Source organism: Pan paniscus, chromosome 8, assembly GCF_029289425.2.
Source record: "Pan paniscus chromosome 8, NHGRI_mPanPan1-v2.0_pri, whole genome shotgun sequence".
Lineage (NCBI taxonomy): Eukaryota > Metazoa > Chordata > Mammalia > Primates > Hominidae > Pan > Pan paniscus.
Window position 1 is genome coordinate 125,591,138 of NC_073257.2, and position 20,145 is coordinate 125,611,282.

Genomic DNA, 20,145 nt, shown 5'->3' on the forward strand with positions numbered 1-20,145 from the left:
ACACAGATAACCACGCTGAAAGATAGACATAATAATGAACCGGCGTCAGTGTCGGGAGTAAATACCCAAGATTCATTGTCTCACGGCCACGGAAAACTAAGACACAGACACACAAATACTGAGGTTCAGAGTGGAAGCTTAATAAGCAAAAGAAAGAGAAGAGCTCTCTCTACTGCAGAGAGAGGGGTCCAAGAGAAATGGATTGCTGGTTCCGCAGTGGAATGCAAGGAGTTTCATAGATGAGCTTGAGGAGGCAGTGGCTGATTTACATAGGGTGCAAAAGATTGGTTGAACCGGGTGTGTCATTTGCATAGGGCACCAAAAACTGTTTAGGGCTAGGTGTGTCATTTGCATAGGGCATGAAAAAGCTGGCCACCCCACACTCATCTTTTATTATGCAGCTGGTTCTCCACCTGGCCAGCGCCATGTTACCTGTTTCCTTACTGTACATGTGGTGGCAAAGAAAAGGGAAGAGTGGAGCCTCCATGTTAAACATACCTGGCCCTTAAGTAGCCCTTTTCTACTGGCATAGCTGCCGGTGTTCACCTGTGCAAGCTTCCAGCTTGCTTATCTATGTCTGCAGCTTGATTTTTCAGACTGCTCTTTGTTAAAAAAAAGAAATTATTTGGGGCCTGCTTTTTGTTAAAAGGGAAATTCTGTGGAGGACTCTTATACCCTTACTATCTGCCTAAATAATTTCTATCTCCTGTATCAATAACAGTAATAATCATGATGTTTATTTACCACTTACAACAGGACACACACTGTTCTAAATGCTTTGTGAAGATTAACTTGTTTACAGGCTCTGAGCAAATGCTGTTATTTTGTCCTTTTAACAAATGAGGAAGCACAAGCACAGAGAGATTAAGTAATTTGCCCACAGTCACACAGCTATGCAGTAGAATAGGGATTCAAATCCACGCAGCCCAGCCCCTGAATCCATGGATTTATCTACTGCACCATCCTTCAAGTGTCTCTTTATGCAGATACGAGCAAATCTAAACATATTTTCTTTTCTTCTGTTTTTTTTTTTCCAAAAGGTAGCACACTGCTGCCATTGTTCTGAAATTTGGTTTTGTTCTGCACTTAACACGACTTATTGGAGATTGTCCCACATCAGAACATAAAGAGGTTCCTCATTCTTGTTTACTGTACTGTGTGATTTTGATTAAAGAACCCTCCCTTTATGATCCAGCCTGGTTATTATGGGAGCGAGTGACTAATTGAATAAGCTTATGTCTGCCAGATAGCTCTTGTAATTGAAGTGTGCTATGAAGGTTCAACACTGGAAATGGGAGAGTCAGGGGAAATGAGGGAAGAAAACTTATTACTCCAAAAATGTTTCCAGGTAGTATTAGGTCTCCCACCTGAAAGAAATACTCAAGCAAGAGTTGTCCTGTGTTCCTGCAGAATCAGCAGGCAGGGGCTGCCCTAAATTAACTCCCTCTCAGAAATCTGTTCTCTTCCTATATGTGAGCTTTGAGCCTAATGAGGCTGTACCTAATGAGTGTCTCTGCAGCAGCCTTGCAACAAGAATTGGCAAAATGGAAGTGCGGGTACCAGTGTGCCTGCCCCTCCCTCACCTGCCCCTGACATGTCCTGCTGGTCACCAGGCAGGACGGCAGCTCCGTTTAGCTGATCACCTAAACAGAGGTGGCCCAGGGCCTCTGACTGTGGTGTTTCTTCAGCACAAAACGCTCTTCACTCATTCACAAAACACTGTTGAGCACCTGCTATGTGTCTGGCACTGTTGTAGAAGCTGGGGGAACTGCAGTGAAGTAGTCCAGGTCCTGCCCTCATAGAGTTTACACTCTAGCAGGAGAAAACATAGCTCTGTAATTTGAGGTCAGGTGATGAATTTAAAAATTAAAGCAGGGGCCAGTGTGGTGGCTTACGCCTGTAATCCCAGCACTTCGGGAGGCCGAGGTGGGCAGATTACCTGAGGTCAGGAGTTCGAGACCAACCTAGCCAACATGATGAAACCCCATCTCTACTAAAAAAATACAAAAAAAATTGCCCGGTTATGGTGGCGTGCACGTGTAATCCCAGCTACTCCTGAGGCTGAGGCAGGAGTGGGAAGGAAAAAGTGGATATAATAGGGGTAGTAACTCATGTAGGCCCTGTGGGCTGTGGTCAGGACCCTGGAGTTCCTTCCCAGCATATGGGAAAACCACTGGATGGCTCTGGGCAAGGAACTAATCTGACTGGATTTATATATATATATATTTTTAAATACAGGGTCTCTGTTGCCGAGGCTGGAATGCAGTGGCGCGATCTCGGCTCACTGCAGCCTCTGCCTCCCAGGCTCAAGTGATCCTCCCACCTCAGCCTCCCAAGCAGCTGGGACTATAGGCGTGCACCACCACGCCTGGCTAAAATTTATTTGTTTGTTTGTTTGTTTGTTTGTTTGTTTGTATTTTTTGTGGAGACCAAGTTTCTCCCTGTCGAACTCCTGGACTCAAGTGATCTGCCCACACTGGCCTTGGAAAGTGTTGGGATTACAGGCACGAGCTACCGCACCTGGCCTTACCATTTTATTTAAAAGCTCACTTTGGAGAGAAGCCAGTTAGGAGGCAATGGTGGACAACAGGTCAGAAGATGATGTACCTTGAGCGTTCCAGGGCCTGAGGGAGCAAGCAGCATGATGCCCAATGAACTAGGGTTGTTGTGTGCAGAGACAAGAGACCCAGGGATAGTGGCCAGCTCCACCGGGTGGGAGCCATCGTGGGTGCCCTGGGTCCTGCCATGCCCTGTGATCCTCCGCAAGCAGGTCTGAACCGTGCAGGGGAGAGCTGCACCAGGACTGGGGCCGACAGGCCAGCAGGGACACCCTGAAGGCTTCGGAAACCCTGGAACAGAGTTTCACAGGGAGCCCTGGGAGGGCTTTAAGTGGTGATGGTGGAATCTGATTTTTTGTTGTTGTTGTTGTTGAGACAGTCTTGTTCTGTCACCCAGGCTGGAGTGCAATGGCATGATCTCGGCTTACTCAAACCTCCGCCTCCCGGGTTCAAGTGATTCTTCTGCCTCAGCCTCCTGAGTAGCTTGGGATTACAGGCACAAGCCACCACGCCCAGCTAATTTTTGTAGAGATGGGGTTTCACCACGTTGGCCAGGCTGGTCTTGAACTCCCTACCTCAGGTGATCTGCCCGCCTCAGCCTCCCAAAGTGCTGGGAATACAGACGTGAGCCACTGTGCCCAGCTTGATTTCTCTTTTTAAAGGAACGCTCAGGCTCACAGGAATCTTGGGTGAACGTTACCCACTCTCCTCTTCCATTCCCACATTTCTCTTATCCATTGGCTTTGTTCTGCCCAATCTTTGCCAGTCTGTCCTCTTGGCTCCTCAGGCCACATGGTAAAACATGGCGGCCACCAACTCTCATTTTAACCACCTTGACAGAATGACTCTTTTTCTTAATTTCAGTTCTCAAATTCCCAGGGAAGAGGGCTGATTGACCCAGCCTGGGGATCAGGTGCCCCCTGGACCAATCAGTGGTGGCTGCAAGGTCAAGGGGACAGGATGGCAAATCACTTTCTACCAATATGGTGGCTCTCACTGTAGCCTCAAAGGGAGAATGGGGATGAAAGGGATTTAATCCCCAGGGGAAAGAAGGTGCCTCAAAACATCACAGCTTAGGTGGAAGCCTAATCTCTTGGACTCTCATTCTTGCAGAATATATCTATAAGCAGTGGACTTTTAGTCCCTCTCCCCGCTTTTTTTCTGGTGCTTTCCTCCTGATGCCTTCTAGACAATCATTTGCACCTTTTCTTTGTCTGTCTCCAGTTACGTGTTTTAATCATCGGGGTTTGCTTCCTCACAGTTAAGCTATGGATGGAGTTTTCCCAAGGCCAGCTCTTCTTAGGAGGATGAATTGAATTCATCCTCCTAAGAAGGGATTGAATTGATAGTCACTCACAAACACACATCTGTGGTCTGGGAAGATGTGGGTTGAACAAAAAGCTATTTTGGTTAGAAGGAAAAATTAATATTGACTGACTCAAATCCAGAAAGAGGAAGCAGATACCAAGTTCATTTTGAAAAATAAGAGTTCATTTTAGGGGCAGACTAGCTAAGCTCTTTTGCTTAGAAGGAGAAATTAATATTGGCGGACTCAAATCCAGAAGGAGGAAGCAGATATTAAGTTCATTTTGAGAAATAGGAGTTCAATTTAGGGGCAGGCTAGGTATCACCCTTTTGAGATATTTACCAGGAGTGAGGACCACATTTCATATTCAATTGTAAGGTACTTTTCATAACCATGGACAGTGTTTTCTTAAAGTGTTTCTCTTTCTTCCCCTGTTGTGTTCTTTTTATGTAACCAGTTAATTTTCCAAATTTTATTCTGATAGAACCAGAGTCCTTTTATTTTTTACATAACATATCTAATTCTGTTTTTCTCTTAAAGGATGCTTGCTAGTTTTGTTTTGCTCATCACTGAGGATGAGCTAATGACAGCTTTTAAAACATCCCAGCTTGTTTTTTACTTGGATATCATCATAGAGATCCATACCACAGAAGAAAAGAAGTAGGACTTTATCTCTGAAAGGATTTTAGTGCATAAACTGTGACTTCCAGCCTGCTAGACTTCATGCTAGTCTTAGGATCTTTGAATAGCCTTAAATTAGCTGCAGGACCCAGGAAGCTTGCTCTGAAATTCAGTTGACATGTTCAGAACCCTACTTTAGGCCAGACGCGGTAGCTCACACCTGTAATCCCAATACTTTGGGAGGGTGAGGCGGGTGGATCACCTGAGGTCAGGAGTTCAAGACCAGCCTTGGCAACATGGTGAAAACCTGTCTACTAAAAATACAAAAATTAGCCGGGCGTGATGGTGCACACCTGTAATCACAGCTACTCAGGAGGCCGAGGCATGAGAATCACTTGAACCTGGGAGGCGGAGGTTGCGGTGAGCCGAGATCGTGCCACTGCACTCCAGCCTGAGCGACAGAGAGAGACTCCATCTCAAAAATAGATAAATAAATAAAAACTCTACTTTACCTATTCAGTGTTCTTTTCTTTTATCCCATTCTGGCATTTTCTGAAGGGTTGCAGAGAGCACTGGTTGAAGCCTATCCTGAAGCTACCTTGGTAGAGGGGTTAATTGCACCAGGAGACCTAATTTCAGAAAGGTCACAGATTATATTCCACCCTCCACAAAAGTAACCTGGAAGATGAGTAAGTCCTGTCCTGAATTTTAGTATCAAAAACAGTGTTTGCTCAAAGAAAAAATAGTCTAGTAGAGAAACCACACCCTTTGGGGTCAGACCACCAGGAATCACATACCAACTCTGAACCTGAATTTTCTTATCTACACGAAGGCAGCATGGCTGTGAGAACATGCAGTTATTTTATAAAGCTCCTGGCCCATAGGTGGCAGGTATTAATAAGAAATAGCTACGTAAATATACTTCTTCTGGACTTAGGTACTATTTTTGCATTGGTCACCTCTGCTTTTGAGGTCTCACTCAAGAAATCTTTGCCCAGACCAATGTCCTGGAGAGTTTCCCCAACATTTTCTTCTAGTATTTTCATAGTTTCAGGTCTTAGCTTTAAATCTTTCATCCATTTTGATTTAATTTTTGTATATGGCAAGAGTTAGGGGTCCAGTTTCATTCTTTTGCATATGGCTATCTAGTTTTCCCAGCACCATTTATTGAAGACATTGTCCTTACCCCAATGTATGCTCTTAGCCCCTTTGTTGAAAATGAGTTTACTGTAAATGCATAGATTCATTTCTGGATTTTCTCTTTTTTTTCCATTGGTCCATGTGTCTTGTTTTTATGCAAGTCCTATGCTGTTTTGGTTACTATAGCTTTGTAGTATAATCTGAAGTCAGGTAATGTGATTTCCCCAGTTTTGTTCCTTTTGCTCAGGATGGCTTTGGTTATTCTGGGTCTTTTGTGGTTTCATATAAATTTTAGAATTTTTTCTTCTATCTCTGAAGAACGTCATTGGTATTTTGATAGGGATTGCATGGAATCTGTAGATTGCTTTGAGCAGTATGGAGATTTTTAACAATTTTAATTCTTTGAATCCATGGCCAACTTGCTTGGATTTGGACTTGCTGTGCCCCCTCACAACCCTAAGCTAGTTACTTGCCCACCCCAAGCCTCCGCAGCTCATCCTTAAAGGGGGTTACGATGATATCTGCCTCCCTCTTTGAGTTGCTATCAGAATTCAGTGAGGACATGCAGATGAGAGTTTTAACAATATCTGGGCCCCTAGTAAGCACTGACAAATGTTAATTATTATTGTTACTTGTAAAATGGGCATGATTATCCCCCCTCTACCTACCTCTGAGGCACCTATTGAACACCAGAGATTTTGTGTGTTCGAAAGGCTGTGCACACATATTTTAAAAAGTACAGAGGACACTGTCAATAGCAGTCATTAACAGGGTGGCAATAAGGAAATCCTATTGCTGCCTGAATGGTGTGTCCTTGAACAGTGCAGAAACTCCCTTTGCTGATACATCTCCAAGGGGCAGGGGGTGGGGATACATCACAGGAAGTACCTGCTGCCACTGCACCTCCCATCTAATTTTGCGACAGTCACGAAATGCGTCACCTACTGCATGCAACTGACTGCGTCACATGAGAGGAAGTTGGTTTTCTGCAAAGGGTAACAACTCACGGATCAGGTCCCACGGGCGGGTGGACGCAGAGCTCCGACTAGCAAGTCCAGCGCTCTTTTGTGCTGCTTCTTTGTGGAAGGAAATGTGAAGAAAACCCAGCGTCACCCTGTAAACCAGACAAAATACAAAACAGTGGAGAAGCCCAGAGAAGGCAAAACTGATTCCGGATATTTCTCTTTTAAAAGTAACATGGCATCATGGAAGAAATTTGGCCTTCCGCAAGTGCAGGATAAAGTCATGCTCAAGGGGAAGAACAGCAATGCAGCATCTGCGGCTTAGACACACAGAGCGCGTCTGTAATTTGGAGTAAGATAGAAGTGGGGGCGGAGAGGGGGAAGGCCATGCCCTTTCAGAGATTCTGAGAAACTCCAACCATAAAAGTCCATGACAACTCAAGGGCAGTACCCTTGACCCCATGTTTGTCAGGTAACAAGCTGGGTTTTGACTTTCATTTTGCTGCTTCTAACTCCGGCTGGGCGCCATGGGAGAAGGGCGGGCAGATCACTCTATTGAATACTCCAGGGGACAGTGTTGCAGACTGGGACCCGCCCATCACTAGCTGGGTGACCTGGGACAATCCCCATCTCCCCATGGACCTCAGTTTCCGTATCTGTAAAATGAAGTGGATGCAATTCTATTCATTCATTTATATAACAAATATTTATTCAGCAACTTATATGCCGGGCATTGTTCTCCCTACTGGGGATTCAGTGATTTTCAGAACGGAGAAATGTCTCCCTCCTGGGGCTCATGTTGGCATAGATGGCTGGCAAGACAGCTTCCCACCCTCATTGGAAATGTGTCCCTCTGCCCGCTCCATGGTGCCTCATGCCCCACCACACTGCCTACCTGCTAGACTTTTGGCAAACTGGACCACCAGTTGTCTGGAGATTGGAAAGAGCCTACTTTTTTGTTGTAATCCTTCTGTTCCTTTTTCCCCCTTTTAATGTAAATGTTATTAAAACATAACATCCACATAGAAAGTGCACATACTGATAAATTTTCACCAACAGAAACACACATGTAACCAGCACCCACACCAAGAAACAAAATATGACTCACACTGAAGAAAGACCCCATGTCCCTCTGGTCTCTGATCTCCGCCGTAGGGAAAACCATCTCCAGATTTCTGATCCTAGGTATTAGTTTTGTTCTTTTTAACTTTGTCTTTGTATATACCCTTTTGTATGTCAGTTCTTTCACTCATTGTTATATTTGTGAGGTTTATTCACGTTGCTTCACATTGTGGTGGTTTGTTTATTCTCGTATAGTATTTCATTAGACGAACGTTCAACAATGTGTGCATTTGACTGTGAATGGACGTACATTTTCTGTTGGAGGCCATCGCTGAATGGTATTGCTGTGACGTGTGGACCTGTCTTAGTGAACGTGTTTGCTTTTCCCAGGGGAGTTGCTGTGGCATAGGTTATGTATACATTCCATTTCAGTACATTCTGCTGGTTTTCCACAATGGGTGTACAAAGTAGGTTCCCACCAGCAATGTTTGATAATCCAGGGAGCTGAACATTTTGCGTCTTCTATGCTGTAGCCATTCTGGTAAGTGTGTACTGGTATCACATGGTGATTTTAATTTGCATTTCTCTGGCATCTAATAAAATTTGCCAGGGGACCCTGTTCCACTTAAACATGACAATTAAACAGAGCCGTCTGTCCATGCCAGGTCTTTTCTTCAAGGATACTGCAGTTTTCTTAGGCATCCCCCGCTTTCACACTAGTAGTAAAATGAAGAGACGTTACTATACACACTTCTTCCACAGCCCCTGACTCTGGAACTTTATATTTCACCAGTAAGAAGAAGAAAAATGTCACCATGCGATCCATCAAGACCACCCGGGACCGAGTGCCTACATATCAGTACAACATGAATTTTGAAAAGCTGGGCAAATGCATCATAATAAACAACAAGAACTTTGATAAAGTGACAGGTGGGTGTGTGGGCATGGGCTCATCTTTCCGGTTCCCTATCATCTTCTCCTATTTGTATCAGACATTTATGGGAGAAATGCTGCACCTACTTACTGTGGCAGACAGCCCCTCTGAAGGCAAGGTTCCTGTATTCAGGGGAAGGGGTTATGCGGAAATCAAGAATGTTCGGTCTAAGGCCCCACCACGTGTATTAGCTGATGCAGGGCTTTGACCAAAGGGCTAAGAATCCAGGGGAACCTTGGCTTTGATGGGAGCTGAATGTTACCAGGAGGCTCACCTGTTGGCGCGCAGGCTGCACTGTTAGCCTCCCCTTTGAGTTTGCTTCAATTCATTTAAATTGTGGCCTTGGAAGGCATTGTATATACTTGGAGTGTTTCTGCTGCAGCTGGCACCAGTACATTTAGCGCCCGGCCCACTGGCGCCCGCATGTGGTATTCAGCCAGGGGATGCTCACCTGTGGATTCATTGCTTGATTCCCACAGGTATGGGTGTTCGAAACGGAACAGACAAAGATGCCGAGGCGCTCTTCAAGTGCTTCCGAAGCCTGGGTTTTGACGTGATTGTCTATAATGACTGCTCTTGTGCCAAGATGCAAGATCTGCTTAAAAAAGGTGAGTGCTGCCAGGAGTGGTGGCTCATGCCTGCAATCCCAGACCTTTGGGAGGCCAAGGTGGGAGGATCACTTGAACCCAGGAGTGCAAGACTAGCCTGGGCAAAATGGCAACACCCTATCTTGAAATTTTTTTTTTTTTTTTTAAGTAGCCAGGCATGATGGCATGTGCCTGTAGTCCCAGCTACTTGAGAGGCTGAGGTGGAAGGATTGCTTGAGCCTAGGAGGTTAAGGGTGCAGTGAGCCATGATCACACCATTGCACTCCAGCCTGGGTGACAGAGTGAGGCCCTGTCACAAAAAAAGAAAAGTTGAGCCCTTACCGCCCCTCCATCTGTCTTCTTCCCGTACCCAAGGGAGGCGATCCTCCCACCGTGGCCAGGCCCATCTCAGGAGGATGCCTGTGCAGGGCAGAGGAATTTCAGTGTGAGAAACCCCCCTCCCTCTTGACCAGTCCATACCTGTCCTGGAGTAGGCAGGTTTCCTTGAGGAGCCTTCAATCTCTTTGTAAAATGATGAAATCAGCTTAAAGTCCAGCAAAAGAAATAGATTATTTGTATACAGAATGGTCACAATTTCAAAAGACTCATTCCTGGGAAGTAACAAATCTGTGTCATCCTTTCTAGAATGAAGTGTAAGTGTAAACTTTTCCCTTGTGGCAGATAGAGAATAATAATTCCATATACTTTAGAACTATGTTATTTTTTATGTAGCATGTTCACAAAATTATTTCATTAGATCTTTAACAGAAGCCCTGCAATGTTGGGCAACAGAATATTATGCTCATTTTATAAATATAGGGGTGGGCCACGTGTGGTGTCTCACACCTGTAATCCCAGCAGTTTGGGAGGCCAAGGCAGGAGGATTGCTTGAGGCCAGGAGTTCGAGACCAGCCTGGCCAACATGATGAAACCCCGTCTCTACTTAAAAATACAAAAATTAGCTAAGTGTGGCGACGCACACCTGTAATCACAGCTACTCGGGAGGCTGAGGCATGAGAATCACTTGAACCCGGGAACCCAGGAGGCAGAGGTTGCAGTAAGCCAAGATGGCACCACTGCACTGCAGTCTGGATGACAGAGCAGGACTCTGTCTCAAAAAATAATAATAATAAAATAAAAAATAAAAGAAGGGGTGGAGCTTCAGAGAGGAAGAAAGATACACTGAAGGGTGCAGTTAGTAGGGGCAGAACCGAAACCCACGCTCTGGTCTTCTAACTCCAGGACAAATGCATTTCCTATTACACGACCCTCTCTAATGGATGCCACCTAAGGTATTCTGGCATTTAGGGCAAGTGTTTGGAAGTAACATCCTATCAATTCACTAGACACAGACCCACAGGAAGTAGATAGGAACAATCTAAATCACTGCTATTTTTCTTAACCTCACAGCTAAAACAAAAAAAGTCCCCACCATCTTTTCTTTTTTAAACTAGGCATTTTTCCTAATTTCCTCCAACTTGACTCTCACAAGCTGACCTTTTGTATCCTAGTGGGTTATGTCCTAGACCAGACTAGAAATCAGGAGTCTGAGATCTGGGTGCCCAAGTTCTAACAGGCGACCCAGGCAAAGCAACCACATCATCCTGATTTTTTTGCTTTCCTGAAAGGCAGATTATGATACCAGCTCCTGCTGTTTCTTGGGGATGGAGTGAGGAAGCTTGTGAGCCAAGAGGAATTTTGTGAGCGTGCTTTGAGAAGTATAATGGCCCAGATAGGCATATGAACTTGTCCCAATTGTAGTTTCTGTTTGGTTTTTGTTTGTTTGTTTTGTTTTGTTTGAGACGGAGTCTCACTCTGTCGCCCAGGCTGGAGTGCAGTGGTGCAATCTCGGCTCACTGCAACCTCCACCTCCCGGGTTCAAGCAATTCTCCTGCCTCAGCCTCCCAAGTAGCTGGCATTACAGATGCGTGCCACCATGCCTGGCTAATTTTTTTTTTTTTTTTTTAGTAGAGATGGGGTTTTACCATGCTGGCCAGGCTGGTCTCAAACTCATGACCTCATGATCTGCCTGCCTTGGCCTCCCAAAGTGCTGAGATTACAGGCGTGAGCCACTGCGCCCGGCCGTTTCTGTTCTTTTGAAAGGTGATTCATTCTGCCCAAGTCCAGAGCATGTCAGAATCAGAGAATTCTTGCTTATTGTCCTATCAAACTAGTAAAGCATTTATTTTTTCTGACTTTACATGCAGTCAGTTCCAGTGAAGACAAAACTCCCATTTTCTAACTGTCCTAATTTGTGTACTCTTAAAATAAGCTAAGAACTCCAACTTTCATCACCATCACCTTGTACCTCTACTGTCAAAACTAATACAAGAATCACTGGGGAGATAATGCAAAGTGTCTTGGTAATTCAAATGGGAGAGGCCACTCTTACTCTGCCTGGAACTGGTGAGGTAGCTGGACTTTGCAGTGTCCTGGGCTTGAAAAACGGCCCCAAGGCTCCAACGTGTTGTACCACCTTTGGGGAAGGTTATGAGACCTCTCCGAGATTCCATTTTTTTAAATCAGTGAAATAAAGATAAATGAGGCCTACTTCTAGTCTTGTAGGAATTAAAAATAACTCATGTAAAGTACCTAGATCAGTGTCTGCACATAGTATTTGCTCAAGAAATTCTAAATATTATTCCTCCCCCCTCATTAATCATAGAGAAGAAGAAAGGATATGTGTATTAGCTAGTTATAGGTTGGTGCAAAAGTAATTGCGGTTTTTGACATTAAAAGTAATGGTTAGTTAACCTATAGCTGGTTAGTTAGTATCATAGAACCTTTGGTGAGTTCTAGCCGGGCCAACTAGCTACATGGTTTATGATTCCTCTCCTCAGTATCCTAAATGGACAGCCAAGCTAGTATTTTTATTTATTTTTCTTTAATTTTGTTTAATTGTGGTAAAATATACATAACGTAAAATTACCATCATAACCATTTTTAAATGTATAGATCAGAATGACATTCTCATGGTTGTGTCACCATCACCACCATCCATCTCCAGGCTTTCTTTCATCTTCCGTAACTGAAACTTTATCTCCATTAAACACTAACTGGCTATTTCCCCTTCCCTCCAGCCCCTGGCAACCACCGTTCTATATTCTGTCTGTGATCTTGACTACTCAAGGTACCTCCTGAAAGTGGAATCATGCAATGCTTGCCCTTTAGTGACTGGCTTATTGCACTTAGTGTAATATTTTATTCTCTTTAACAAACACTTGCATGATGCTTATTATGTGGCGTGTTTTACAAATATTAACTCATTTAATGAGTTAATATTGATCTTCAATGTACAGATAAGGAAATCAAGGCACAAAATGGTTCAGTAACATTCCTGATGTCACAGAACTAGCCAACAGCAGGGCCACACACATCAGCCCCCATACACTGTACCTATCCCTCTCGCTTAACGTCTTAGATAAGTCTGATCCTTTGAAAGGAGCCCAGTCCCCAGCTCCTCCCCTCCCCTCCCTTGTAACCCTCTAATAGTCAGAGGCAGCTGCCAGGCTGCCTCTGGAAATGCTGCATCTGAGGCTCCCCAGAACTTAGACCTTAATTCTTCAATGTTCATATTATTTGCTTGCAGCTTCTGAAGAGGACCATACAAATGCCGCCTGCTTCGCCTGCATCCTCTTAAGCCATGGAGAAGAAAATGTAATTTACGGGAAAGATGGTGTCACACCAATAAAGGATTTGACAGCCCATTTTAGGGGGGATAGATGCAAAACCCTTTTAGAGAAACCCAAACTCTTCTTCATTCAGGTAATCTCTTTTCAATGCCAATACACTTGAAAATGGGAAAAGATTACAGAGTGACGGGGATGGCATCATTTTTACAAATCCAAATGCTGCTTCCATATTCAAATTAGGGTTTTATTTTTCTGTCTCTGAATGGTTAGCATATGTGTTTCCACTGGATCACAAATTATGAAGGTTTCTTTTTTTTTTTTCTTTGAGATGGAATCTCGCTCTGTCACCCAGGGTGGAGTGCAGCGGCGTGATCTCGGAACACTGCAACCTCCACCTCCCAGGTTCAAGCAATACTCCTGCCTCAGCCTCCTGAGTAGCTGGGATTACAGGCATGCACCACCACGCCTGGCTAATTTTTGTATTTTTAGAAGAGAGGGGTTTCGCCGTGTTGGCCAGGCTGGTCTCAAACTCCTGGCGTCAAGTGATCCACCCACCTCAGGCTCCCAAAGTGCTGGGATTACAGGTGTGAGCCTCTACACCCAGCCACAAATTATGAAGGTTTCTTTAAGACATTGCAATACTTTTATTTGCTTTGCTTAGTAATTTGAAACACATTCATTCATTTATCTTTTCATCAAATTATCATTGAGCTCCTAAGTATGCCAGGCACAGTTCTAGGTATTAGGACACAGCAGTGAACAGCACGTACATTTCTGTTCCCAACTGCATAGAATGATGTCTGCTTTGATATTTAGGCTTGCCGAGGGACCGAGCTCGATGATGGCATCCAGGCCGACTCGGGGCCCATCAATGACACAGATGCTAATCCTCGATACAAGATCCCAGTGGAAGCTGACTTCCTCTTCGCCTATTCCACGGTTCCAGGTATCATGTCCGTTGTCTGCCAAGCATACTTCAGTCCATTCCATCATCAAAACACAGATTTGGGGACTGTATTCGTTTCCTCTTGCTGCAGTAATACATTACTACAAACACAGTGGCTTAAAATACACAAATGTATTATCTTGCAGTTCTGGAGGTCAGAATTCCAAAATAGGTTGGCAGGGCTACATTCCTTTTGGAGGCTCAAGGGAAAATCCATTTCCCAGCCTTTACGTGGCATGTTAGAACCACCTGCATTCCTTGGCTGTGGCCCCTTCCTTCATCTTCAAAGCCAGCAACTTTGCATCTCTCTGACTCTTCTGTCGTTTACCGTGCTGTCTTTCTGACCACAGCTGAGAAAGGACACCTGTGATTAGATGGGACCCACCTGGATGCTCCAGGATCATCTCCCCATGTCAATCCGATACCCTTAACCACATCTGCAAAATCCTTTCTTCCACATAAGGTTTCATGTTCATAGGTTCCAGGGTTAGGGCGTGGACATCTTTGGGCACCATTATTCTGCCTACCACAGAAATGCATTCACTTTTCTCTCCAGGAAAGCTGAATTCTCTCATTTGTTATTATTATTATTGTTTTAGTAGTTATAAGGACAAACATTTCTGTAGTACTTTGCAATATAGAGTGTCTTTCATGTGTTTTTTCTCATATACAGTAATACCGTAAGTATTTAGGAAAGGTGTTATTCCTGTCCTGATTTTACAGGTAAAATAAAAGAATTTTTAGTTTGGATGAATCTAAGTGATATGCCTAAGGTCAGGTAGAGATTTCAGTGCACAGTAGAGCTGTGAGTCAGCCAAGGTTCCTTTACACTGCAGCCTGTACACAGATACCAGAAAACGCCAGCAATGGGCAAGCCTACTCACTATTTACCAAGCACCACATTTGACTGAGTCTGTTCAATGAAAGTCCTTCCTTTGTTTTGGGTACAAACCAGCACTAAGTTAGAATTTTCCCAGCTGTAATAGTAGTTGTGTCAAGTATTTGGCACAAGGGTACTGGTTACAGTAAATAGGTTGATGTGTTTGGAAAACCAGCTCTGGCAGGATCTACAGATGGGATTTTGTGAGAGCGATAACTTCACAAGTTTTAAGGATGGCATAAGATAGAAAATAATTTGGTCTTTCTGCTCTTGAGAGGGAGGTGGTGTAATGGGGGCATATGTCTGTGTAAACAAACCCAGTGGTAGAGTTGTAGTTGCTCTGAGCAAGGAGGCAGTTGAGAAAAGCTATGTTAAAAAGGAGCTGCTGGGCCGGGCATGGTGGCTCACGCCTGTAATCCCAGCACTTTGGGAGGCCAGGGCGGGCGGGTCTCAAGGTCAGGAGATTGAGACCATCCTGGCTAACACAGTGAAACCCCGTCTCTACTAAAAATACAAAAAAAAAAAAAAAAAATAGCTGGGCATGGTGGTGGGCGCCTGTAATCCCAGCTACTCAGGAGGCTGAGGCAGGAGAATGGCGTGAACTTGGGAGGCGGAGCTTGCAGTGAGCCAACATCGCACCACTGCACTCCAGCCTGGGCAACAGAGCAAGACTCCGTCTCAAAAAAAAAAAAAAAAAAAAAAAAAAAAGGAGCTGCTATAACTGAGCCTAAAATTTCAAACAACATGGGTAAAAGAAGGATGGCTTGTCAGACGGAGTGCTGAGGGGCTGGATAGCCCAGTGCATTTGGTAAAACTCGGGGCTGGATCTCAGGGTATATCAGTCTTCTTGGGCTGCTATAGCAAAATACCTTAGACAAGGTGGCTTAAACAACAGACATTTATTTCTCTAGGTTATGGAGGCTGGGAAGTCCAAGATCAAGGTGCTGGCTAAGTTGCTTTCTGGTGAGGGCTCCCTTTCTAGCTCATAAATGGTCACCTTCTTGCTATAGCCTCATATGGCAGAGATTGAGAGCAAGACTGAGTGAGGTCTGTCGTGTCTCTTCTTATAAGGACACCAATCCTCTTGGATCAGAGCCCTACCCTAGTGACCTCATTGGACCTTAATTACCTCCATAAAGACCCTGCCTCTAAACACAGTCACATTATGGGGTGCGGCTTCAATAAATGAATTTTGGGAAGACATAGTTCAGTCCATAGCAAGGGATATGACAGAGCATGGCCAGGGTCAAACCAGGACAGGTAGGCAAGTGGCCCTGTCATGGTGGAACCTGTGTGCTATGTCAAGCAGCCTGAACTTTACTCAGATAAAGTGGCACAAGGGAACGGTTTTAGGTTAGGGAGTTATAGGATGAGATTTGCCCTCCCAGGGCATCAGGCTCTCCTGGCCCTGCCCCTCAGACAATTGGGCATTCAGCTTCCTTGTGCCTCTAGATTTCTTCAGCAAGGTCCAACTCTACTCCTATGTATCCCAGCAGCAGGAACACATCTCAGAATTCCTTGAGGTTCTCTGCAAATTCCTTCTCTAGTAGGCTTGGATTAGGAAGTAGCACTGACCCCTAAAGGATAGTGAGGAGTTCCAGAGTTATGGAATAGACCTCCAGCATTTCCTTTGGAAGTCTGCACGTGCAGATCTGTCTCACACCCACGTATCTGATATTTATCAGGTGGGTACGTCCATCAAAACTGACACAAGAGAGTACCCTGGCAACATCCACCAATGCTGGCCCTTAGTGATGCTGTCTGTCATGGGATTTCCATGCTGAAATACTCAAAGCATTTTCTAGCATCTTCATGCCAGCCCTTAAATCTCAGATGTTTGCTCTCTGAGCACACCAGCATAATTCTCATTAATGACTTGTGTGCAGAGTAGAGTGAAATCGTTTCTGAAAAGCAGGTGTGAAAGTGCCATATACTCATTCTCATTGGTGAGTGGAGCAGCTGTCAGAATTAGCTGATTTGGTCGTCTCCTTTCTTTCCTGTTGAAGGCTATTACTCGTGGAGGAGCCCAGGAAGAGGCTCCTGGTTTGTGCAAGCCCTCTGCTCCATCCTGGAGGAGCATGGAAAAGACCTGGAAATCATGCAGATCCTCACCAGGGTGAATGACAGAGTTGCCAGGCACTTTGAGTCTCAGTCTGATGACCCACGCTTCCATGAGAAGAAGCAGATCCCCTGTGTGGTCTCCATGCTCACCAAGGAACTCTACTTCAGTCAATAGCCATATCAGGGGTACATTCTAGCTGAGAAGCAATGGGTCACTCATTAATGAATCACATTTTTTTATGCTCTTGAAATATTCAGAAATTCTCCAGGATTTTAATTTCAGGAAAATGTATTGATTCAACAGGGAAGAAACTTTCTGGTGCTGTATTTTGTTCTCTGAATTTTCAGAGACTTTTTTTATAATGTTATTCATTTGGTGACTGTGTAACTTTCTCTTAAGATTAATTTTCTCTTTGTATGTCTGTTACCTTGTTATTAGACTTAATACATGCAACAGAAGTGACCTCTGGAGAAAGCTCATGGCTGTGTCCACTGCAATTGGTGGTAACAGTGGTAGAGTCATGTTTGCGCTTGGCAAAAAGAATCCCAATGTTTGACAAAACACAGCCAAGGGGATATTTACTGCTCTTTATTGCAGAATGTGGGTATTGAGTGTGATTTGAATGATTTTTCATTGGCTTAGGGCAGATTTTCATGCAAAAGTTCTCATATGAGTTAGAGGAGAAAAAGCTTAATGATTCTGATATGTATCCATCAGGATCCAGTCTGGAAAACAGAAACCATTCTAGGTGTTTCAACAGAGGGAGTTTAATACAGGAAATTGACTTACATAGATGATAAAAGAGAAGCCAAACAGCAAGAAGCTGTTACCACACCCAGGGCTATGAGGATAATGGGAAGAGGTTTGGTTTCCTGTGTCCAGTAGTGGGATCATCCAGAGGAGCTGGAACCATGGTGGGGGCTGCCTAGTGGGAGTTAGGACCACCAATGTATTGTGGAAAATGGAGCCATGACAAGAACAAAGCCACTGACTGAGATGGAGTGAGCTGAGTCAGATAAGAGAATACCTTGGTCTCACCTATCCTGCCCTCACATCTTCCACCAGCACCTTACTGCCCAGGCCTACCTGGAAGCCACCTCACCAAGGACCTTGGAAGAGCAAGGGACAGTGAGGCAGGAGAAGAACAAGAAATGGATGTAAGCCTGGCCCATAATGTGAACATAAGTAATCACTAATGCTCAACAATTTATCCATTCAATCATTTATTCATTGGGTTGTCAGATAGTCTATGTATGTGTAAAACAATCTGTTTTGGCTTTATGTGCAAAATCTGTTATAGCTTTAAAATATATCTGGAACTTTTTAGATTATTCCAAGCCTTATTTTGAGTAAATATTTGTTACTTTTAGTTCTATAAGTGAGGAAGAGTTTATGGCAAAGATTTTTGGCACTTTGTTTTCAAGATGGTGTTATCTTTTGAATTCTTGATAAATGACTGTTTTTTTCTGCCTAATAGTAACTGGTTAAAAAACAAATGTTCATATTTATTGATTAAAAATGTGGTTGCTTAATTCCTAACCAGTCCAGTTTGCTTTCCTTTTGAAGTTATTTATGGCAATGGAGAAATGAGAAAAGAGAAAACAGGATAAGAATTGACCCTATTGGCTGGGCACAGTGGCTCATGCCTGTAATCCCAGCGCTTTGGGAGGCCGAGGTGGGTGGATCATTTGAGGTCAGGAGTTCGAGACCAGCCTGGCCAACATGATGAAACCCCACTTCTACTAAAAATACAAAAAAATTAGCCAGGTGTGATGGTGGGCACCTGTAGTCCCAGCTGCTCAGGAGGCTGAGGCAGGATAATCGCTTGAACCCAGGAAGTGGAGGTTGCAGTGAGCCGAGATCGAGCCACTGCACTCCAGCCTAGGCAACAGAGTGAGACTCTGTCTCAAAAAAAAAAAAAAAGAAGATTTGACCCTATTGACTTGACCTCAACACATAATATATAATTTTTTTGAAGTTAGTACACTAGTAAGTAAATTATCACTTGGGAAGCCAGGACTCTTCACATAAAGGGTTAATCAATTTAGAAAGATGTTTGTGACGGGCTGCCATTTATTAATTTTGGCAATAAAATCAGATAACATAAAAGTATCTTCTTTCAAATAAGAAAACTAATTTTGGGTGCGTTTACTAGACTTGTCCTTGGTTTCCTGCCATCTAAAATATGCCAAATGTTCAAAATTGGAGATCATAACAAACATCTACACTACTATTCCCAGAATTCACAGGCTGTTCTTTGGAAAATAAGCTATCTAATAAAGGTCTCTATCACAGAAATCAAAGGGCCTAAGTGCATTGCAATTTGAAGTAAACACCATACAATCTACTTATTTGCCTTGTAACCTTCATTAAAGGGAAAGAAATGCTCCCAAGTGTCAGGATTAATTTTTCCTGAATTCTCTGGGAAGTTATACCTTACAGATAATGAATATTACCTTATATCCCTTAGACTTTTAATAAAGAGTCTTAGTCCTTGAATACTTCCATGGGCAGACACTTATTTATTGAGATCAGAAATCCGAGTTCAACTTGGGAATGTGTTCAGTGATACCACTTTCATTCTAAACTTTCCAGACTTTTTATATTCCGAAATTCTGAGGACAAGTTACCCTAAAGGAGAACTCGGTCCTGGTGAATATACATTCCCAATTCTCATCGTTGTTGAGAACCCCAGTTCCTCCTCACAGGAGTATCAGACAGGGCACTGCCCTTGTCCTATGGGAAGACAGTGCAGAGTACAGCATCCCCACTGGCTTTATGAGCTCAAAGCTGGATTTCTGTTTGGATTTTCATTTTCCTCAGGGTGCCATTAGGTTATTTAAATTTTTAGCTATTGGGTCAGGCACGGTGGCTCATGCCTGTAATCCTAGCACTTTGGGAGGCCAATGCGGGCAGATCACTTGAGGTCAGGAGTTTACAGGAGTTTAAGACCAGCCTGGCCAACATGGTGAAACCCCGTCTCTACTAAAAATACAAAAATTAGCCAGGCACCAGTGGTGGGCACCTGTAGTCCCAGCTACTCCGGAGGCTGAGACAGGAGAATGGCTTGAACCTGGGAGGCGGAGGTTGCAGTGAGCTGAGATCTTGTCACTGCACTCCAGCAACAAAGCAAGGCTCCATCTCAAAAAATAAAAAAATAAATAAATGTATTTTTAAAATATATTAACTATTAATACATTCACAGACAGCTTTGGGCTCTGCCCTGGGCTTTTTCTCTGAGCAAATTTCCACAAGCTGTCATCAGCCCAATGTGTTTATGAACTGCTACAAATCGGTCTGAAAGTCCTGCGGTCACTGAATTTACATGATTTAAAACCTCGAGGAAACCAAGGCCTCTCTGTGAGAAAGAAAACAACATCCACCAAAATGTCGTAGACACTGGCTGACAAATCCCTTATTTTGCCCAGTCTTGCAGTGTGTCACCTGAAATCTTT

The 20,145-nt window shown here is 44.0% G+C and overlaps 1 protein-coding gene across 4 annotated transcripts in view; it reads left to right on the plus strand.

Moving 5' to 3' along the window:
• The window catches only part of CASP7 (caspase 7), a 51,485-nt gene extending 33,256 nt beyond the window's left edge, over positions 1–18,229 (plus strand). For 3 of the 4 annotated variants that reach the window (XM_003825599.3, XM_003825598.4, XM_014346598.4), the window contains exons 3-7: positions 8,443–8,579; positions 9,063–9,191; positions 12,760–12,935; positions 13,619–13,748; positions 16,635–18,229. In XM_003825599.3, coding sequence (XP_003825647.1) covers positions 8,443–8,579; positions 9,063–9,191; positions 12,760–12,935; positions 13,619–13,748; positions 16,635–16,864 — 802 coding nt within the window. In that variant the 3' untranslated portion in view covers positions 16,865–18,229. Of the gene's footprint in view, positions 1–8,411; positions 8,580–9,062; positions 9,192–12,759; positions 12,936–13,618; positions 13,749–16,634 lie in introns of all 4 variants that reach the window. The other variant, XM_003825602.5, reaches the window with a different exon arrangement.
• Positions 18,230–20,145: the final 1,916 nt, after the last annotated feature.